Source organism: Sus scrofa, chromosome 7 (genome assembly GCF_054392235.1).
Source record: "Sus scrofa isolate SSC_HxYL_T2T_F1_AM1 chromosome 7, Sscrofa_HxYL_maternal_Yorkshire_Landrace_v2.0, whole genome shotgun sequence".
Classification (NCBI taxonomy): Eukaryota; Metazoa; Chordata; class Mammalia; order Artiodactyla; family Suidae; genus Sus; species Sus scrofa.
The window spans coordinates 14,007,111-14,031,006 of record NC_139389.1 but is presented as its reverse complement, the minus strand read 5'-3'; the positions used below and the strand labels follow the sequence as shown (position 1 = coordinate 14,031,006).

Here is a 23,896-nt window from a genome sequence, read left to right as displayed (position 1 = left end):
CCCGTGCAAAAACCCAAAAATAACTCCCACAAATTTCTGCCCGTCAAATCAAAGCCTCTTAAGAATCAGACAACTCTCTCGAATTTCCATACCAATCAAAGCAGAGCAATGAAGGAACTTACAAACAGGACACAAATAAGCATGTTTCTAACCGGCTGGTTTAGCAACAAGGAAATCATGATTCCATTGCATTCATTCAGCCATTGCCACACAGGCCCAGTAAGGGAGATCACCGTGCAGTGGGTAGTTCTCCAAGTCTGGCATGCAGAAGAATCATCTGGAAGGTCTGTCTCCAGGGTCTTGCTCTCCCTACCCCACCCCACCCCCTTCTACCAGAGAGTTGGATTCAGCAGGCAGGGGGCTGGAGCTTATAAATCTGCATTTTTAACAGACACTTCAACTGATTCTGAGAAATACTGACTTAAGTCTGATTTTCACTCTCTATTTTAATGGATTTCAACTCTGGCTCACGTTAGAATTTCTGTGAGAAGCTTTAAAAAAAAAAAAAAAAAAGGCCTCATTGCCTGTATTCTGTACACCAAGACCCAAAACAATCAAATCAGAAGGTCCAATGCCTGAAACCCAGGCACCGATGATTTTTCAAGCCTCCCAAGTGATTGAGTGTTTGGTGTCTCCAGGTGGGACTATTTGTCTGGGTTGCTAGACATCAGATTCCAAGGTCATCCCTCAAGATTCTGATTCACTAGGTCTGTCTAGTGCTTCAGGTGAGTCTTACAATGGGGTTTGAGAAATGTGCCTATCTCGCTCAGCTGAGTCAGTAACTCCCATCCCCAGCAAGCCTGCTCCTACAAGACCTCCTGACCTCAGTTTTGGAAATGCTATTCCATGCATTCAACTCTAACCTAACCTGGGTTTTCCCAAAGAGAGAGAGGGAACTCACTGTCTGCTACATAACAATGAAAGCCACTGCTTTACATGGCAGTGACCACTGTAGCCTCACTTCTATTATTAATATAATTATTTCTCCCATTCAGGACTACATACAGGTCTTATCAGCACCTAATACACTAATTTAATCTTCCAACAATGTTGTGAATAGGAACTTTTCTTAGTGCTAGCTCTATCAATAAGGCAACCAAGGCACAGAGGTTAAATAAAGTGTTTGGTACCCAAAGTCACAGATAGAGGATGAATTTGAACCCAAACATGGAAGACCAACATACACACTATAACAGTGTTCACCCAAGAGAAATTGAAGAACCTGCCTACATGTCACTTGCTGCCAGAAAAAGAATACAGAACAGAATCAAGGAAGCTCATGTTTACTGAATCCCACCCATGTGTTCCAAAAGCTGGGCTAGAAGCTTTATATATGTCATCTAACCCAAGAGTCAGATATGGTCCCTATGTCAGGGGCACACTCTCCTGCCTCATTCAGCGATGGGTATGTGCTTGAGAGCATTATGATGGAAAAAAAAAAAAAAAGTGAGTGAGCAGGCTGAATACTGAAGAATGAGCCAGTTGTGGGTTGAGCGTGTTAGGGCAAGAGGAGGCTGAGTAGGGAGGAAGTGGGGCTGGCTGTGGAAGGATTCTTCAAGGAGGCAGATCCGGGGAGATCTCTGACACGGAGATACGACAGGGCTTCCTGAGGTCTCAGGAGGGACAGAAGTTTCATTCAGACAGGCAGCTTCTCACAGCAAATCTCAACAAGTCAGGACAAATAGCGGGGGTCCACCCATTTTGAATAATGGCATGACACAAGCTGTCTTGAAAGACAAATGATGTCTCCAACTTCTGCAGGACAACACAAGATCAATTCTTCTTGTGTTTCTCCCTGAGTGGTGGTACAGGAGGGAGAAAGGGGATACGAACCCAATGCCCTGAACTCCAAGGCATTTCAGCCTTTGGCAAGAGGTCAAGAGAGGCTGCCTGTGTCTTTGTGGGAAACAGCGGTGAGTGACCGCTAGGCGCCACTTTTTTCCTCCCTCTCTTTAGGGACACCACACACTGCCTATCCCGAATAACACACCTGTGCAAGAAAAGCTGAGAAGAAACTTGTGGGGTCCCCAGGGTTCTGGAGGTCCAATGCTATTTAGTAGGTCGCAGGTAACACATGGACACCCTAGCAGAACTGGAACTCTCTGCTAACAGCTAGCCAGAAAGGGTCTAAACGAAAACAGAGACTAGATACACAGAAGGGCTCCAGAGAGGTTGGAGAGGGGAGGTCTAGGCTGGCTGGCTAATGGAATAAAAATCTGATTTCAAAATCATCATTCAGAAGTAACAGCTCTCATCCTAGAATATGAGCTGCCTGGACTTTTCACATGGGCTGTGGACCACTCTGGACCCAAAGGCATTCACTGGAAGTGAAAGGTACACAAAGGTCTGCAGGGATGGAAATGCTAAGATTTCCCTAAGAGATGTGTTCCCATCCAAAACCAAGAGTTCAGTCTGTGAGAGTGACAGAATCATAGGAATGAGGAGAACAGATGAGAAAGCAAAGTGTAATAAAAGGGAAAAGAAGGGCCAGTGATCAAAAGGAAACAGCTACAATCACTTTTCACTGAAGGCAAGAAATAATAAGAACAATAAGGAAATACTTAAAATTATTCCCCAGAGTTCCCATTGCGGCAGAGCGGAAATGAATCCGACTAGTATCCCTGAGGATACAGGTTTGATCCCTGGCCTTGCTCAGTGGGTTGGGAATCCAGAGTTGCCATGAGCTGTGGTGAAGGTCACAGATGCGGCTTGGATCTCCATTGCTGTGGCTACGGCATAGGTTGGCAGATGTAGCCCCAATTCGACCCCTAGCCTGGGAACTTCCATATGCCAAGGGTGCTGCCCTAAAAAGCTAAAAAAAAAAAAAAAAATAGATAAAATCATTCTCTACTTCATTCCTTTTTTACTGAGTTCCTACCATGGTTTATTAGCAAATTTGCCAAACAAGCATTATCTGAAAAGAGCAAGAGGGAGGGGGAGAAAGGGGAGGTGCAGAGTTCATTATTTTTCAAACTTTCTGCTAAGTGTTTACTCCTCCTGGATACATAGGGCTGAATAGACTCAGGCCAACCCAAATTCACGGTTCAAGCTTTTTCCACGTCCTCCAGTCAAGAAATAATAGCTGACAGCATTTAGAATTGAACATTGTTTCACGGCAGCCAGCACTCCCAAGTCCCACCTTTAATAGTTCTGTTTCAAACCCATACTACTGTTTTCCTTTGTACATGACAAGCCATCATCTCCTTTAAGTGCCACACCGATAATGACTTCTTTCCATTTCAAACAATGCGATACCTGCTGGCAACTCACTGATCCTTCAAAGCGAGCAACCTCACCAAATATTTAGCACTTTCCGAGCATAACAAATGAAAAACAAGCCTACTGTTTTTCATTACTTGACAATCAAGAATTACTTGATTGACATCCATGACCAGCAAACCTGATGAATTCTCAAAAAAAAAAAAAAAAAAAGTTTTTGGAAACACTTATTGGCTTCAGAAAATCAACCTTTTCCCAAACTGGACAAAATCCCTATGAGAGAAGTGACTCACTATTTTACAGATCCCTTTGTCTCTGCTGCCCACTTAGCTGTAACATCACAGGGTGGGGACTCTGTCTAGTATTTTTCCACTCACTGTGCCTGATACACTGCATGGAACATAATACATGCTCAATAAACATCAGTTAGAAGAATGGAATTTGCTCAAGTTAAAAACAAACAAACAAAAAAACCTCTGCATTTGTGAAATATCCTTGGATAAAACCATTAAAAAAAAAAAGTAACAGAAATGGATTTGATTAGGCTTTCAGGCAAACACCTACACTGATGTTCTTCTGCCATTTAACACTTTATTTGGCTAAAAGAAAGACACATAAGAGGGCCATCTATTACATTTAGAATGGATAAGTGATGAGGTCCTACTGTACAGCACAGGGAACTCTATCCAATCCCTTGGGATAGAACATGATGGAAGACAGTATGAGAAAAACGTGTGTGTGTGTGTGTGTATAAATGACAGGGTCTCTATGCTGTACACTGATTGATACAACACTATACATTGATACAACACTATAAATCAACTCTAATAATAAAGAGCCATCTCAATGACCCTCATCCAGGAAACCCTAGAGCCTGATACTACAACTCTGACTGAGCGTCACTGAGACTTCACCTAACTAGCCTGGTTTCCTAGGAAATTGCTTGAACTTTCTAAGACTCATTTTTCCTCATCTGTACAATGAGATACCTTAAAAGCTTCCTATGAGATTAGTTCAATGACAGCGAATATTTATTGAGTATTTAGTCTTTGCTAGAAACTATGCTAAATTCTTTTGTTTTTTGGGGTTTTTTGTTGTTGTTGTTGTTTAGGGCCACGCCCACAACAAATGGAGGTTCCCAGGTTAGGGGTCCAATGAGAGCTGCAGCTGCCAGCCTACACCACAGCCACAGCAACACCGGATCCTTAACCCACTGAGCGAAGCCAGGGATCGAACCTGCGACCTCATGGTTCCTACTCAGATTTGTTTGCACTGCGCCACGACGGAACTCCAACTATGCTAAATTTTTAAAAATAAAGGTAGTATTTTCCATATTTACATGTTATATACACATGTAATTTCATTTAATTCTCACAACAACCCTATGACGGTTCTCTCCATTCTGCAGGTGAGGGAATGGAGGCATCTGGACATTTAGCTACCGGGCCCAGGTCACACTGGGTAGCGAGGACCAACACCAGGACTAAAATGCATGCAGTCTGGCTCCAAAGCTGATGCCCTCTTCCTCTGCTGTTGTTTGCTTCTCTGGCTCTAGACTGTCTCCAGGCACAGAAAAAGGGGTAACATCCCCCTCCCAGAAGAACTGAGTGTCTAGGATACAGAGGGGTAGTTTTAACATATACGACCTTGTATATCCTTGGAACTTTATGCTTTAAGAATCTGTTTCCTATTCAAAAAATATATACTCCAGGGAGTTCCCGTTGTGGCTCAGTGGTTAACGAATCCGACTAGGAACCATGAGGTTGCAGGTTCGATCCCTGGCCTTGCTCAATGGGTTAAGGAGCTGGCGTTGCCGTGAGTTGTGGTATAGGTTGCAGACACAACTTGGATCCCCCATTGCTGTGGCTCTGGCGTAGGCCGGCAGCTACAGCTCCGATTAGACCCCTAGCCTGGGAACCTCCACATGCCGCAGGAGCGGCCCCAGAAAAGGCAAAAAGACAAAAATATAAATATATATATATATATATATTCCAAAAAGTTTTTTGAAAGCTGAAAGTGCTACAAGAGTTGACAAACTGAGCAATAATCCTACCTTTTATGTAAGGAGTTGAGGATGAGTATCATTTTCACTATTTAGCACTAAAAGCATCATAAAATCGCAGAATTACACAAAGGTCCATCCCAGAGCCTGTGTACTACAGGCTGAAGTTTCTAACACAATCATTGCTGTAGTTCTGTTTCTCCACTTATATGGGTTTTAATGACTATACAGGAATGTCCACCTCAGGGCTTTTGCACTTGCTGTTTTCCCACCAGGACCTTCCTCTTCCATTTATCCAGAGGCTCCACCCTTGCCTGCCTCCTTCAGGACCACACTTAAATGCCATCTTCTCAATCACACTCTTTTAAAAACCAGAATCCCTTTATTTTTCTTCGGAGACTATATCCCCATCTGATGACATATTATGTTTTTACTTATCTGCTTTATCGTCTGTCTCCCCACCTCAGTCTCTTAAACTGTCAGCTCCCTGGAGTCGCCCTTATGGCTTAGCATAACAAACCCAGCTAGTACCCATGAGGATGTGGGTTCAGATCCCTGGCCTCACTCAGTGGGTTAAGGATCCAGTGTTGCCATGAGCTGTGGTGTAGGTCGCAGACACAGCTGAAATATATATACAGTATTTATTTTACAGGACCAGCTTTAGCAAAGAAGAGGGAGTAACTGACATAGCATATATACTATATACTAGTATATACACTATACATAATATATATGACAAAATATACATTTTTATACCAAAAAAAAAAATATATATATATATAGTCTTTTGTCTTTTCAGGACCACACCCTCAGCATGTGGAAATTCCCAAGCTAGGGGTCGAATTGGAGCTACAGCTGCCGGCCTACACCACAGCCACAGCAACGCCAGATCCGAGCCGCATCTGTGACCTACACCACAGCCCACAGCAATGCCAGTTCCTTAACCCACTGAGTGAGGTCAGGGATCAAACTTACATCCTCATGAATCCTAGTCAGGTCTGTTAACCACTGAGCCACCAGAGGAACTCCTGGACATAGTGTATTTTAAGAGAGAGAGAAAATCATTGAAGTGTGCCAGTCAATATAAGTCTACCTATAAATTCATTCTTTGGGGTTCCTCTTTTGAAAATGTTTGAAAGGTATGATGGCAGGCTTGCTGATTTGAACTGAGTGGGTGAAGTGAAAAAAACTATGGAGGTTGAATTCAGACCACACATTTTCATGCCGATGTGGCCAACTTCCCCAAGTTTCCTAGCCTATAAAGAGTTGATAATTATCACAGTTGCTTAACTTTATAAACTTGTTATGAGACTTACATTGGTTTAAGTGAGGATTAAATGCCTTTAAATAGGAGTGAAGCACTTGGTAAACTGTTAAAATGTAGCATATATGGTAACTAAATGTAAACTCTAGGAAGGAATAACATAACAGGTGTTTGAGTTCCCACCAAAATAGCCAGTACAAGTTAGGAAAATTGAAAAAGAATAGAAGAGAAAATCAAATTTAGCAGAAAGTATGAACTCAAAAGGTCACTTTAAAAATGTATGCCAGCTTCCTTGAGCTTTGCATTTTTAAGCTTTATGAAGCAATTCTGCAACAAAATTTACAGAAAATAATGCAGAATGGCTGCCAGTGGGCACAGTTTAAAAATTTCCAGGGGCAGGGGGGAAGTTTTTAATGTCACATACTGTATCAGAGCAAAGCACAACAATCCTGACAAGCCATCCAGAAAACTCAATGGAAACAAGCATTTAACTTCAAAGAAGCAGCACTGACTTGCTAGTTGATAAGGAGGGGCAGAGGGGACAATGCAAAGTCAAAACTCTCTTGCTGCCTTTTTTTCTCATTTATAAAAGTTTAAATCACTTGTTTCCTTGGACTATTAAAAGTATACAACCTTCTGGAGGCCAGTGACCTTCATTTAAAGGGTGCAGAATGGCTGACAGATGATCAACAGTCATTCCAGGCTTATAATTTGCATTACAAATCAGAGCCTGTGAGGACAGAAGAGGCCTGAGCTCTGGGTCCAACTCCCTCATTTTACAGAGAAAGAAACTGACACATAGGCAACTTAAATGGCTTTCCCAGCTCTCATATTCGTTCACTGAAAATAAACACCAGAGTGTAAGTGTTTCATGTAATTATGAAAATTACTTTTTTTAAGGAAATAAAAATTTTCCTCGCTAGCTGAAAAGAATTAAATACACTGGATTAATGGGTTAAATAAACAAGCCAGATAACCTTCTAGGATCTCGTATCAGAGGCTTTAGACTCTTTCAATAGGAGTTTTTCACATGAGGCAAAGTAACAGCCTTTTTCTCCCTCCCAAACTGAAAATCCTGAGGCTTATCATTTTAGCATACATTCACGTCATAATGATGTGCCTCTCCTGGGGTAGTCACAGACCCTGTATACGTAAATATAAGAGATTCTCTTCCCCCAAAAAGATATTTTCTTACCCTTATTGTGACTATATGTAAAATCTCCCTCATCTTTAAGAGGCAAACTCTGACCTTTTGGAGAGAAGCTCTAGCCTTCGCCTGAATGCATTATCCCTTAAACCTTCAAATTATTCAGTGGTCAGCATCATGCATGCTGGAAGAGACGCCAGTAAATTCAAAGGGAGATGATTTAAGAATAATAAAACAACCTACACGGAGCAAATAATAAAACCAACATCCAGACTAATAATTCCCAAGCTTTGTGATACCTTTTACTATTAAAAGAGTTTTCCCAATAAGGCCAAGGAAAACCAGAGCTTTCTATCAGCTACCCAGACAGAAGCGCACACATAGGATGAAGCTTCAGAGATGCCTAAAACAGTCCCAAATATCACAATTACTTCTGCTAATTCATAGAGCTTACTATGTGCTAAGCAGTCTACCATCTGTTATCCCACCTAATTCTAACAACAACCCTGCCAGTTGAAAATATCATCCTTGTTTTTGAGATAAGAAAACTAAGTCTCAGAGAGGTCAGTTGCTTGCCCAAGATCACCAAGCTAGTAGGTTAAGGAGCCAAGAATTTTTTTTTCTTTTTTTCTTTTTTCAGGCCACACCCAGGCGAGAGGTCTAATCGGAAGTGTACCTGCTGGCTTACGCCACTGCCACAGCAATGCAGGATCCAAGCCACATCTGCAACCTACACCACAGCTCATGGCAACACTGGATCCTTAACCCACTGAGCGAGGTCAGGTGATCGCATCTGCGCCCTCGTGGATGCTAGTCAGATTCATTAACCGCTGAGCCATGACGGGAACTCCAGGAGTCAAGATTTAACCCTGATCTTTCTAATGGTGAAGTCAGAATTCCTTCTCCAGAAATATCATGCGGATTTTCTCCCACTAGTCTGACATTTACCATTATTTACTCTCCTTAAATGTCTTCAGAAAAATGTCTGTTTTATCCGAGACAATGTCATGCTCTTTAGTTAACAAGTTCACTCAGATGAGCATCTCTGATTATCAATTACTGTCATCTAATAGAAAGTAGACTCTGTGGGAAGAGGCCAAAGAACAGGGAGGGCAACAAAGCAGGGCAAATTAAAGGAACGGGGGGTGGCTGGCTTCTGACAGAACGACAGTAATATCCAGATAGCACGCCACCCCATCCTAGGTACCTTTCATATTTTGAACTAAGAGAATAAATTACAAGACATTCTACCCAAACCATTCTAATAAAAGAGCTCTTCTGAAAATGCGTTTGGGAAAACTCACAAGTGAATATACAGAAGCCTGCGGATAGGAAGAGACTCAAAGAACTTGAAGATGCTATTCCTTGAGAAGAGGTAAGAGACATTCAGGAATTCCCGGTTGACTTTTAACATTGAATCTGCAGAGCCAATAGAATCAAGCACATATTACATGCCTGTTCCTGCATATGATTTCCATCTACCATGACCCCAGGCTTCATAAGGGAAACTAGAAAGGTCTTCATCTTTGGCCTGAGTTGTTCATGGGCTGTCTGAGGCAGGGAGCTTTTTGCTGTGATGGTTCTCACTGCGTTAAGACTTCAGAGTTGCCAGAAGCAGCGTTTTTAGGACCAGGGAGGACCTGTGAGGCTGGAACAAAGTTGTTTCAGGGCTGAAAGAAGTTATGCCTCCCTTCATCAGAGCAAGATGTAGAATGAGTAGGAAAAGCATCTAATCTTCTCTGCTCAGAACACAGAATATTCCTTTATGGGTGCTTCTTGCTTTCTCTTTTAAGAGTAAAAAAGGTGCATGGGGTATACACATGCTGAAAAGAGATAACTTGTATGTTCCAAAGAATTTGTTTGAAATATCTCTGTTTTCCAAAGATTCTGGTTACATATAGGTTTTTCAGGGACATGTCATGATATAAAAGCAGGTATGCATATATATACATATATATATGTATATATATATGATGATTTTTATTTTTTTCATTATAGCTGGTTAACAGTGTTCTGTCAATTTCCTACTGTACAGTGGTGGTGACCCAGTTACACATACATGTACACATTCCTTTTTTCTCACATTATCATGCTCCATTATAAGTGACTTGACATAGTTCCCAGTGCTACACAGCAGGATCTCCTTGCTAATCCATTCCAAAGGCAATAGTCTGCATCTATTAACCCCAAGCTCCCCAACCACCCCACTCCCTCCCCGTCTCCCTTGGCAACCACAAGTCTATTCTCCAAGTCCATGATTTTCTTTTCTGTGAAAAGGTTCATTTTTGCAGTACTTTTGACTAAGTATGGAGTACAAGGAAAGGTCTCAGAGGTGGTAAAAAAGTTTTTAAAAATAATGTGGAAAAGTAGCCCAGAAGCAATGTTATACCTAACAAATTCGATCTGGGGTAAATCTACCACCACTCTTTTTATATAACCAAGTCATCTTTTTTTTTTTTTCTTTTTTGTCTTTTTAGGGCCGCACCCACGGCATATATAGGTTCCCAGGCTAGGAGCTGCAGCCGCCAGCCTACGCCACAGCCACAGCAACACCAGATCTGAGCCACATCTGCAACCTACACCACAGCTCAGGGCAACGCCGGATGGTTAACCCACCTAGCAAGGCCAGGGATTGAACCCATGTCCTCATGGATACTAGTCGGGTTCGTTACCACTGAGCCACGATGGGAACTCCAAGTCATCTTTTTAGTTATAGTTATAAAAGGAAATAGAGGCCAGAAGAGGGGCAGTGGCATGGACCCCTTTCTTTCATTGAACTCAATATGTATATGTAATGCCAATAAAAAAACAAGTAAGAAATTGCCAGAGTTGTAGGCCAGCGACTACAGCTCCTATTGGACCCCTTGCCTGGGAACCGCCATATGCTGCAGGGACAGCCCTAAAATACAAAAAAAGAAAAAGAAAAGAAAAGAAGTTGCCATTCAAAATAGGGAAAATAACGAATTAAATATTTTAGTTATTTTAATATAGTTTTTAGAAAGGTAAAAAGTTATCTACATATTGGTCTATCTTTATATATGATTAGTGAATATGAATTTATTCATAAAAATAATATTCCAAAAACAAGAAAATTTCAATAAAAATGAAAGCTCTGAAAAAGCTACAGTTGTGACAAACCACTAAATCATACTGATGTGATATTGTATCTTCTTGTTCCTTTGGTTTTATTTATTTATTTATTTTGTCTTTTTGCCTTTTCTAGGGCCCCTTCCTGAGGCACGTGGAGGTTCCCAGGCTAGGGGTCTAATTGGAGCTGTAGCCACCGGCCTACGCTAGAGCCACAGCAATGCGGGATCCGAGCAGCGTCTGCAATCTGCACCACAGCTCACGGCAATGCCAGATCCTTAACCCACTGAGCAAGGGCAGGGATTGAACCCGCAGCCTCATGGTTCCTAGTCGGATTCGTTAACCACTGCGCCACGATGGGAACGCCATTCCTTTGGTTTTAAAACAAGAATTTTTTAAAAAAATAAAGTTTAAAGATGTTATTCAAACTCAATAAAACACATCATGCAGGAGTTCCCTTCATGGCTCATTGGTTAACGAACCTGACTAGGATCCATGAGGATGCAGGTTCGATCCCTGGCCTCACTCAGTGGATTAAGGATCTGGCGTTGCTGTGAGCTGTGGCATAGGCCAGCAGCTGTAGCTCCGATTCAACCCCTAGCCTGGGAACTTCCATATGCGGCAACATGCAGCCCTAAAAAGAAAGAAAAAGGAAAACATACATGAGCTACAAGTAAAAATCATACCCTTTGTGATTTGCACTGTTTCAAATTTTAAACACAGATAGAATCTCCAAATAGTCACAAGGAGTATCAGAACTGAAGTAGATTTCTTCACCTGTGCTGTCGCGGTGGTTTCACTGATTTCACATCTAGGGTTTCCCAGAAATGCGCAGGACCACAGAGGTCAGACTCAAACTATATCTGAAGTGAGCTCTAACAGTTCTGAACTTTTAGGAACTTAGTCTCAAAGTGAATGTGTGTGGATCACTCACATGGGAAAGAGTCAGCTGCCTGGACGAACAGCTGGGATGGAAAAGCCTAACTAGTGAGGAACTGAGACCTCAGACCAACAGCCAGTGAGGAACTGAGGACTAAGCCAGAAGCAGCCCTCACCCCCAGGCCAGGCTTCAAAAGCTGCAGCTACAGTCAGCCTCTTCACCGCAATCTCATGAAAGGTGCTGAGCCAGAACCACAAACCTAAGCTGCTCCTGGATACTGATCTTTAGAAACGAAGAGAGATAAGAAATACTATTTTCTTTTAAATGTGAATGTATGTAGTTCAGTTTTTAAGAAGGGGTTCTCCAAATTAACGTGCATGTAAACAATGGTATTAAAGAATAATACAGGAGTTCCTGTTGTGGCACAGCAGAAACAAATCCGATTCGTATCCACAAGGATGCGGGTTTGATTCCTGGCCTCGCTCAGTGGGTCAGGGATCCAGCATTGCCGTGAGCTGCGGTGTAGGTTGCAGGCACAGCTTGGATCCTGCATTGCTATGGCTGTGGCACAGGCCAGCAGCTGTAGTTCCGATTCGATCCCTAACCTGGGAACTTCCATATGCCACAGATTCAGCCCTAAAGAGCATTAAAAAAAGAATCGCTAATACAAATGTTTTAAGTTTGTAGCTTATGTATATGTTATTAAAACAACAATAACCACAGAATTGTTTATAACTTAGGCCAACGAAAGGGTTTTTTCAGCAAAGAGTAATTTACCACTGACATGTGTTTAGAATTGTCCTCACAGAGCAATATTAAAAAGCACACCAAATTTTAGTCGGTTTCATTACTGCTTTACAAATACACACATACCAGGCACCCCTCACTGCATCACCTCACAGCAGGCCATTCCTTCAGCCCCAAGCTTACTGGATGATGGGCAGGAAGAAAGGAGTTTTAAGTCAATTCTTGAATAAGATAAGAAATGTAGACTCATTAAATAAAGTGCAAAGAATCAGAGCAGGTGGAAGAACACATATTTAAATTATACCTCTCGGAGTTCCCGTCATGGCTCAGCGGTTAACGAATCCAACTAGGAACCATGAGGTTGTGGATTCGATCCCTGGCCTCGCTCAGTGGGTTAAGGATCCGGTGATACTGTGAGCTGTGGTGTGGGTCACAGACGCGGCTTGGATCTGGCGTTGCTGTGGCTGTGGTGTAGGCTGGTGGCTACAGCTATGATTCGACCCCTAGCCTGGGAACTGCCATATGCCTCAGTTGCAGACCTAAAAAGACAAAAAGACCAAAAGAAAAAAAAAAAAAAAAAAAGCAAATGTGGAAGTTACATGGGGAAGTAGAGAGATGTTTGCTTTGCAGGACCATGAACAATGGTGAGATTCTGTGGCTTGGGGAGTCCCTGATTCTAAAGTCCCAATCTTCTAAGTAGCAAAAGGAAGAGAAACTCTAGAGCTGAAATGACTCAAGAAGAAATGAGATCATTTAATACCTCTGTGTGCTTTATTCTACTTAAGGTTTTTCTGATGAACACAGTATAAAAACACAACAGAACAACATGGACCCAATGAACTGAACCCAAAGAAAATGTCTTTCCAAAGCTCAGAGGGCACCCAAATATTATCCAAAATGTTTAATGCCTGTATAAATTAAAAGTGAGAAGGAAATGGGTGAGGGAAGAGAGTCCATAAGAACGAAGACCCACTGAAATGCTAAGGTCAAAGATGGAGAATTCAACTTTGCCAGCTCTTCCTCTTAATGGATGAAGACTCAGCCCTGGTTTCTCAGCCCCCGTTCTCACTATTACATAGAGTACAAGGTGGTCTGCTTAATTTCCCCCATCATCAGAAACAGCCTCTAAACAACTAAATCTAGGATCTTTTAATGTGTCACGATTTTCTTGCTTTTTAAGGAAATTATATCAAACTTGTGGTTGGAGAAAAAACTAGTTAAGCATTCTTTTCAAAGTTCAGCACAGTCCTAAATTATAGGTTTGGATGCACAAGCAGAAGAAAGTTTTGTTTCATTTTAATCTGATTTTAAACTGAATCAGCTGAGGCTGTTACAAAGATGAACTATGTAATTAGAGCAATCTACTCAGTTATATATCTACAGTAAAGGGATACAGTCAGAGCAAGGGACAGAGACCTAAAAGCTTTTTTTTCTGCTTTCTCCACTAAAGTCATTTTTTTCTTCTGTAGCAGGAAAAGGAAACACATACTGCATACCTACTATGCAAAAAATACCTGACATTAAATAATTTTAAAATTCTATTTCTTGCAAAATATAGATTTTATCACTTCATATAAAGTAAATGTATTCTTGTATAGGGGAGGGGGAATTGTTCTTTAAAGGACTACTGTTATTTATTTGCATTTAACATAGTTTTCACACCCATAAATCAGTCATACTCATAATACATGTAACAGAAAGGGATTAATGCTGCTGTAAGAATCATTTCTTGGAGTTCCTGTTGTGGCGCAGCGCTTAACGGATCCGACTAGGAACCATGAGGTTGCGGGTTCGATCCCTGGCCTTGCTCAGTGGGTTAAGGATCCAGCGTTGCCATGAGCTGTGATGTAGGTTGCAGATGTGGCTCGGATCCCAGGTTGCTATGGCTCTGGCGTAGGCTGGTGGCTACAGCTCCGATTCGACCCCTAGCCTGGGAACCTCCCTATGCCACGGGAAGCAGCCCTAGAAAAGACAAAAAAAAAAAAAAAAAAAAGAATAATTTCTTTAATGTCCCAGGTAAGCAATGATGTCCTGCTTATTAAACATTTTTAAAAGCCATGCTTACTTGAATTACTATTCTCATTTAATTTTTAGGACTGAAAATCTCAGAGTTTACTGAAAAGCAGGGAAGGGATACAAAAATCAAATTTCCACAAAAGAACCTTTTTTTCTGATGCCACACCAGCAGAAATGGGGCATAACTGAGCAAGTTTTAGAAATAAGAAAGCCATAAAGCCTGTGAATTTGAACTTAGAAAGTTTCTCTGATGCTGAATCTAACATCAAAATAACATGAGTACCCCAGTTTCAAAATACAAAGAGAACATATTCTTAAGTAATTCTTTTAATGTTTTTCATTGAAATCAGAACACAAAAAGCAGTGCCAAACACAAAAAGTAAACAGTGAATATAACTTTAGGGAACAAATAACTAACTTGTTTAACAAGGAACCAGCTTTCCGAGTTAGTGAAAGCAAGCCAAATCTAGTGACGCATATTTAATCACTCAAGGAAGGTGATTAAAGCAAAAATGTTCCATTGGTACACTAAATATTAAAATGCAACATGAAGAACACAGCTCCTTTAAAGGCTGGACAATAAACATTGACTTATTCCTCATACAAATTACATGTAAAACCAGGGTTTTCTAATAGCAGCACCAAAGCAGCAGTTCAAACAATAAGCAGGCAATATTGTTCCTATGAGCTTAAACGAACAACAAAGAGCCTAAGAAGGGAATTTTCAAGTGCGTGTAAAATGTGGTAAGGAGCTGGAAGTAGGGACATGGAAAAACTGAAAGGAGTGAAAGTCATTCACTTACCAGTAAGTGATATATAAATAATCAACTCAGTCAATGAAAACATATTGTAGAATTAGGTCAGCAACACAGACCCAGAAACCTCCTTCCTGTCTCCCCACCCCACACGTACTACAGCCAGTGCCGGCTGCCTTCTTACCAACCAACCAATCCAAGGGCAAAAAGCTAAAAAGGAACAGCAGTGAACTGGAAGGAGACACCCTGCTTCTGGGACAGCGGCAGTGACTATGTCAACCTGCGTGGAAGGTTCTTCAGGGTCCGGCCAGGGGACCTTAGAGCTGGAAGTAAACGTGTGAACTGCTGAACAGAACAGAAACTGGCTCCACAAAGAACTTCTGTTTCGCATGGCTTGACCCAGAGTCAGCCTGTGAAATTTCCGTGTCTCTATCCAGAGAATCTGCAAAGAAGGGAGAGAGAGGCTACAAAATCCAGCTGTCCCCATTCCAGGACTCCAGGTGGCAAGGACCTGCAGGGAGCTATGCTCAATATTTTGTGATAACCTATAAGGGAAAAGATTCTGAAAATGAATATACATATATTATACATGTATAATTGAATTGCTGAGCTGTATGCCTGAAACTAACTTGATACTGTAAATTAACTCTACTTCAGTAAGTAAAATAAACAAAATAAATTAATTTTTTTAAAAGACCCTAGGGGGGCTAGCAACCTTAGATACTTTTTTTTTTTTTTTTTTTTTGGTTCTTCTTAGGGCCACACCTGTGGCATATGGAAGTTCCCAGGCTAGGGAGTTGCAGTCATGGATCTAAGCCACAGCCACAGCAATGTGGGGCCTAAGCCCCATCTGCAACCTACACCACAGCTCACGGCAATACCCATTGAGCAAGGCTAGGGATCAAACCCGCTTCCTCATGGATCCTAGCCAAGTCTTTTACCACTGAACCACAAGGGGAGCTCCCTTAAATGCTTTAAATGACAGCCGCTGGGTGGGCGAGAGAGGTGTCCGGTCTGGTGCTAAGACAAGCCAGAGCAAGGCCATTTCCTCTGGTTTCTCCTCAGAGGAGAAATTCCAGGTATCTAGTCTCTCCTTCCTTCTCCCCACACGCCTGGGGCTTTGATGGTATCGGAATAAGGCTGCCACACCTGGGCTCCACAACTTCAGCCTTACCCTACTTTCTGTTCCAACTCTGTAATTCCTATTGTCTTGGTTCTGCTGAGGGCACTGAAGAAAGATCAGATGACCCTGATTCGTAGCAAAGTGTGAATAATTAATTAACAGGTCTTTTCTACCTTGACTTCCACTGTCCCCCACTCACTGTTAAACCAAGTAGATCTTCTAGTCTCTGTATTTTGAAGAGAAAGAATTGGGGACGAGGTTGGGGTGAGAGGAACCTTTGTTTTTCTGATGCGCAATGAATCACACCACTCACTGGCCTTGGGAACTGGCAAGGATGCCGCCAAGCAACAACTTGGAACTTCAAGGGCAGGAAGCCTGTGCTATGCAGAGGCGGGCAAGCCCAGACCATCTCATGCCATCTCCTCTCCAGTCTTCCAGTTTTAACAAAGAAATGAAGTTCTGACCCACACTACGTGGAGGAAGCTTGAGCACATTATGCTGAATGATAGAAGCCAAGACACAAAGGCACATATATCTTACAATTCCACTGACATGAGGAAACTCGAGTAGCCAAATTTACAAAGTAGAACAGAGGTGACCAGGGGCTGGGGGGAAGGGGAATGGGGCATTTCTCTTTGGGAAAATGGAAAAGTTTTAGAAATAGATAGTGGTGATAGTTGCACAACATGGAGAGTGTATTTAATTCCACCGAACTGTACACATAAAAATGGTCACTTTTGCAGCCACTATGGACAACAGTATAGAAGTAACTCAGAGAACAAAAAACAGAATTACCATGTGATCCAGAAAAGATGAAAACTCTTAATTTGAAAAGATACGTGTACCCCAATGTTCAGAGCAGCACTATTTACAATAGCCAAGACATGGAAGCAACCTAAATGCCCATCAACAGAGGAATGGATAAAGAAGATGTGGTACATATACACAATGGAATATTACTCAGCCGTAAAAAGAATGAAATAATGCCATTGGTAGCAACATGGATAGACCTATCACTAAGCGAAGTCAGAGAAAGACAAGTATCACATGATATAACTTATAAATGGGATCCAAAAAAATGACAGAAGTGAACTTATTTACAAATAAGAAACAGACTCACAGACATAGAAAACAAATGTAGAGTTCCCGTTGTGGCACAGCAGAAACGAACCCCACTAGGAACCACGAGGTGGCGGGTTCGATCCCTGGCCTCACTCAATGGGTTAAGGACCTGATGTTGCCGTGAGCTGTAGTGTAGGTTGCAGACACGGCTCAGATCCCACATTGCTGTGGCTGGGGTGTAGGCCAGCAGCTGTGGCTCAGATTAGACCCCTAGCCTGAGAATCTCCATATGCCCTAAAAAGCAAAAAGAAAAAGAAAACAAATGTATAGTTACCAAAGGGGAATTGTAGGAGAGATAAATTAGGAATTTGGGTTAACAGACACACACTACCATATATAAAATTGATAGGTAACAAGGACCTACTGCATAGCACAGGGCACTATATTCAATATCTTGTAGTAACACATAATGGAAAAGACTGAAAAAGAATACACACACACACACATACACACACACACACACACACATATATAACTTAGTTTACTGTATACCTGAAACACTGTAAATCAACTATATTTCCATAAAAAAGAGAAAATGGTCAATTTTACGTTATATATATTTAACAACAATTTTAAAATAACAAAAGCAAAAAAAAAAAAATTGCAAAGGGAGACAAACTCATACGTATCTCCCCATCCCACATTTCATCCAGCCCTCCCTAAAGTCCGTTTTAGTCCTGGGAGTTCAAGATCCGTCCATCCTCTCTAGTTCCGTGAGGGATGAACACACTGGTCAACCCAAGGAGGCCTGGTCCCAGAGCAGCCCGCAGAGGGTCACAGAGGGGCTGAACTTTTCCAGACTTGGTGCTCAGGTCAGAGCCACCGAGGGAGTTCAAGCAGTGTCTCCTCCTCCTCAAATTTTTCCTGTTCTTTCCAGAAGTGGACCCCACTCTTGCTCCCAAGCTCCATCCCTGAACTAAACTCCCAAGGGTTGAATTAGTGGGTAGCCTTGAACCCAAACTGACTATTTTTGGCTCAGCCATGAGGTGACCCAGGCAAATCCTTTCCCAACCCTGATGGACTCCGCTGGACCCTTGGGAGCTGGGCTGGGAATCATCGAATATGGGGGGAAATTATGAAGTGGTTATTTTCCCTCTTTCCTTCTTTCTCATGTGTTTAATATCTTTGCAACAATATCTATCCATTCATTAGACATTATCACTAATTATTATATCAGGCAACTCTGTTTAACTTAACGGCTAAGAGCACAGGTCTGAAGACAAATATCCATGCACTAGTGTATGATGCTGGGCAGTGCCCCCAACTCCCAGGGCCTCAGTTTCCTCATCCATAAAGTGGAGATAACAGTCATGTCCAACACATAGGCTTGTGATGAAAATTAAATGTGTTACACATAAAAGGCTTAGGGAATACCTAGCACTTGTTGAGCACTCAAAGTTGCTGTCCGTGTTGTTATCTGAATCAGTTTATCACCCTCAATTGGCAAAACTCATTGCCGACATGGGACATGTTTTATGCCCAGTGTTTGACACTTTTGTCCCAGAAAAGTAGGGGGATGGGGCGCAAGAAAATGACTTTTTATAATTTTCTCCAAAGTTTTTCCATCACTTGCCTGTTAGTGACCAAAATACCAGCCAGCCATCTGGCACATGCTAATCTAACCAAAGTTCTCTACCTCACTAGAATTCTCAAGTAAGATACTTTAAAAAAAAAAAAAAAAAAAGAAAAGAAAAAAAAACTATTCAATCCAAAAGTGTAAGCAGAGATGAACAGAGGCAAGGGGTGTGGAAAGAGAGTCCCATGGCCATGTCTGAATCTCTGATCCAGTTCTTCCTGCTCCACCCACTGAGGCTTCCCAACTATGTGAGCCCACAAATTCCCTTTATTGCATATGCTGGTTTGAGTGGAGTTTCAGTCACTTGTAACTAAGAGTCTTAACCAAAATTCAGTTAAGGATCCAGCCACAAGCTGTGGTGTAGCTTACAGATATGCTTCAGATCTAGTGTTGCCATGGCTGTGGCATAGGGCCTGCAGCTGCAGCTCTGATTCAACCCCCTAACCTGAGAACTTCCATGTGCCACAGGTACAGCCATAAAAACAAAAAAAAACAAATGATCTTGTTACAAATGACAGTGGAGGAGTTCCCATTATGGCTCAGTGGTAATGAACCTCATGGACTATTATCCATAAGAACACGGCTTCAAGCCCTGGCCTCGCTCAGTGGGTTGAGGATCTGGCATTGCTGTGAGCTGCGGTGTAAGTTGAAGATGTGGCTCAGATCCTGTGTTGCTGTGGCTGTGGTGTAGGCTGGCAGCTGCAGCGCCAATTCGATCCCAAGCCTGGGATCGAATATGCCACAGGTGTGACCCTAAAAAGCAGAAAAAAGAAAAAAAGAAAAAGAAAAACAATAGTAGAAAAATTGATACCCACCTGATTTGTCTCTTCCCACGGTGTTACTTTTGAGATACTTTTAATGACAAGTAATACAATCCATTTCTGGATAAATGCTGAGGAAAATGGTCTCACTCCTTAAGTAAATGAAGGTTCTCGAAGGAACGGCCGAAATGGGTTTAGAAAGCACCGTCTTGAATTCAAGCCAGCACGTCCAAAGACTCCAACATGCTGAAAGAACTGAGAGTGCATCTCCTGAAGGCATTTCTGCCGTTCCCAACTTGTATCCTCCCCTTGCCCGCACTGTACAAAGGACATGGGTTCACGCTCCCTCCATGCACACCTCAGAAAGCCTGCTGTCCACCTGGGGACCCCCTTGCCTTCCCTTGAAAGACATGGGCCATTAGCATATTAGTGAGATCCTCTCCTCACAGCCTGAACGCCTGGGGGCTCCCATAACACTCCTCTTAGCATTTATGGTTTTATCCCGATTTACTTCTATGTTCGGTTTACCCACTGGTCCTTAAAATACTTGGGGGAAGACACTTCCACATTCATTTCAGCAATCACAGGATCTGGCACAAAGGAGGCCCTCAGGACAGGGCTGATGAAGGGATAGGAAGCATCTCCCTGACACTGACATCCACAGGCTTGTACAGTGGTCTCCTTGCAGACTTGACTGGTCATTCACACACCTGCCAGGCTCCCTGGCCTGAGACCTATCCCAGCTCCTGCCTTCCCTCCTCTACTCTGCCTGCTGTTCCCAAGGCTCAGCTCAGACATTAGACGTCATGAGGAAATTGCCAAAAGATGCAAGTTCCCTTTGGGATTGCCTTCTTTTCGCTTTCACCATCACAGATGGCGAACTGCGAGGTGTGAAGAAACTTTCAAGATATAACACAAGTTATCATGCAGGAGTTATTAACTGTAAATGACTGTTCACTGAAAAAAGGGACATACAGAGACACATCTGCAGACACAAGGCACCCACACACAAGCACACAGATGCATGCACACACACACATGCAAAAGACTACAGAAACTGTCACCGAGAAACATGCTAAAAGTCACTTTTTAATCTCTACACAAGATAGGAGTTGTGTGACTCCACCAATCAAATTATTTTCCTTCCAACAGAGACGAATGATGCTAACGTCTCATTTTTCCATGTAAAGCGTACACCATTCAACACCATGTTTATTTTAGAAGTAGAACTCAGCCAGAAATGCCAGAGAATTCTTCAGGAGTTAAAATAAAACTGTGTAGCAACAACAGTCAATCACACACCAGATCCCTAAACAGTCTGGCCTCAATTACCTGAGGGCAGATGGGGCTTACATCTAGCTGGCAAATATTCATCTCAGGTGTTTTCAAGAGCATCAGAAATAGACGAATTGGACTTAAAATCTCAAGTGATTTTTTTGGCCTCTCACTGTTTATCTAGCCTGAATCCTAGCAGGAAAGTCGATGAATATAAACATTTGACCATCATTTTTGCTTCAAGGAAAGTCTGAGGTTAGGAAACAGTGCTTGCATGAGTATTTTCTAGTATTTGCTACTGGTTTCTAGTGGGGGGGGGGAGCCATTATAAAGAACTCCACCAGGGCCCCCAAACAGGGAACTACCTACCTCCCCACTTTCTTCTAAGTCAAGTTTCCATAGTGTCAGAGACTTCATGATTTGAGCTAAAGGTAATATCCAGACAGCACACCTACATGTGAATGCAAATTTAAGACCAAGTGACATTAGGTGTAAAAGTCAGGATAAGAACATTGTAGACCTGAAAAGGACACAGTCATTTAGTTCAACCCCACCACTTGATTAAGACACAAACCCAGAAGGATTATAAGATCTGCCCAAAGGCACAGAGACAGGGACAGAATCAAGGGCTCCAGGCCAAACAATATTTTCCCCCACAATTTATACCGCTTCCCTGAAGGCTGGGACACTTGCCTAATAATCCACCCTTACTTATAACACATATCATAAGAACAGTGGGTGCCACATGCATATAAAAATAATATCAGGTTTATCTCTAAAGAAAGACATTATAGTTGTTTTCATTGACTGTATAGCCCTCCTGCCCCTCCCCACCCACTCCAAGAAAAAAACAAAACCCCACTGGTAAGCAGAGATCGCAACCCAATCTTTATTCTCACCTTAAGGCACTCCTGAAGATTCAAGGGGTAAAAAAGGCATTCCGAAGTAAACAAAAACAGGATTATCACTGTAAATCAACTACACTTCAATTAAAAAAGAATTTTTAAAAAAGTAGGATTATCACAACCACCAGCATGTGGAGACACACAGCAAAACATTTGTGTGGAATTCGATCATGTTCTTGGAATATCAAAATCAAGTGATGTGGATTTATCTAAGTTTTTATAAACTGTTCACTGCTGAAGTTTAAACCATCAATCCGGTGCAGCGTTTCCTCTGGAAAGAAAGCAGGATTCTTAATTACAGTCTAAAGCGCCCTCTAGTGTTCGCATGTAAAAATTTCTTTTACAATAAGGGGCCATCTTCAGCAACTAGGTAATTGGCTAGGACATTTTGCCCTGGACAGTCCAGGGTTAGGCCTACTGTCTTGCCATCCTGTTTAGCTCAACATGTTCCTGGTTTATTTTCACTTTAATGGAGGCTTACTAGTAGTAATCGTGTTAAAACCAGCCGGGATTAATTCAGTAGCCGTCCACTTTGCATTTCTCTTCCCCTGCTATGGTCTTGTCTAACACTGTGTAAGCACATGAGCAGAGCCATGGACTGAATAGTGTGTATCCCCAAAAGTCATAGGTTGAAGCCCCAACTCTCAATGTGACAGCCTTTGGAGGCTGTGGAAAGGTAATTGGGTTTAGACAAGGTCATGCAGGTGGGAAATAGTGCCCTTATAAGAAGAGGGAAGGGAGGAGTTCCCACTATGGCATAACAGGATTGGTGGTGTCCTGGGAGCCGTGAGACACAGGTTCAATCCCCAACATAGCACAGGGGGTTAAGGATCTGGTGTTGCCACAGCTGCGGCTTAGGTCACAACTGCAGCTCTGATCCCAGACCCAGGAACTCCACATGCCACAGGGTGGCCAAAAAAAGAAGAGGAAGGGGTCAGTCAGTCTGTGTGTCTTTCTCTAGTTCAGCACCAGGAACTATATCCAATCACTTGTGATTGGAACATGATGGAAGATAATATGAGAAAAATAGTATATACATATATAATTGGGTCACTTCTCTGTACAGCAGAAGTTGACAGAACATTGTAAGTCAACTACAATAAAAAAATTTTTTTTAAAAGAACACTTTAAAAACTCTTTTTTTTTTTTGTCTTTTTGCTATTTCTTGGGCCGCTCTCACGGCATATGGAGGTTCCCAGGCTAGGGGTCTAATCGGAGCTGTAGCCACTAACTCAAGATATATTAAATACTTCAATAGCAGCATGGGCACATGGCGTAAGAAGAGCCCACTGGAAGGCAAATTTAATTTTTTTTTTTTTTTTTTGGTCTTTTTGTTGTTGTTGTTGTTGTTGCTATTTCTTGTGCCGCTCCCGCGGCATATGGAGGTTCCCAGGCCAGGGGCTGAATCGGAGCTGTAGCCACCGGCCTACGCCAGAGCCACAGCAACGCGGGATCCGAGCCGTGTCTGCAACCTACACCACAGCTCACGGCAACGCCAGATCGTTAACCCACTGAGCAAGGGCAGGGACCGAACCCGCAACCTCATGGTTCCTAGTCGGATTCGTTAACCACTGCGCCACGACGGGAACTCCCAAATTTAATTTTTAATAAATATATCAGTTGACTGTAGTAAGCAAAATTTTTGGAAACCTTAAAAAAAAAAAGTGCCTTCTTCAAAAAAAAAATGCCAGTTATGAGGTATTAGAGTCAGCTACAATTAAAAAACTGACTATGTATATGAATATGTCACAAAAATAATCATTCAGCTTTTCTTGGAGTTCCTGTTGTGGTGTGGTGGAAACAAATCCAACTAGGAACCATGAGGTTGCAGGTTCGATCCCTGGCCTCACTCAGTGGGTTAAGGATCTGGTGTTGCCGTGAGCTGTGGTGTAGGTAGAAGATGTGGCTCAGATCCGGGGTGGCTGTGGCTCTGGCATAGGCCAGCAGCAACAGCTCTGATCCGACCCCTAGCCTGGGAACCTCCATATGATGCGGGTATGGCCCTAAAAAGACAAAA

The 23,896-nt window shown here is 42.3% G+C and overlaps 1 protein-coding gene across 25 annotated transcripts in view; it reads right to left on the bottom strand.

Annotated features, from left to right (window-relative positions):
• The window catches only part of RNF144B (ring finger protein 144B), a 173,258-nt gene that overhangs the window by 124,831 nt on the left and 24,531 nt on the right, over positions 1 to 23,896 (bottom strand). For 4 of the 25 annotated variants that reach the window (XM_084967465.1, XM_084967459.1, XM_084967460.1 and 1 more), the window contains exon 1: positions 15,166 to 15,488. The exons of 10 other annotated variants lie outside the window; for them this stretch is intronic. Coding sequence is in view for 1 of the 15 variants with exons in the window: in XM_005665608.4 (XP_005665665.2) it covers positions 15,166 to 15,208 (43 nt within the window). In the remaining 14 variants the exon portion in view is untranslated. Of the gene's footprint in view, positions 1 to 8,308; positions 8,388 to 15,165; positions 15,489 to 19,753; positions 20,653 to 21,873; positions 22,103 to 23,896 lie in introns of those variants that run through there. 11 more of the 25 variants (XM_084967477.1, XM_084967467.1, XM_084967475.1 and 8 more) reach the window with 6 other exon arrangements.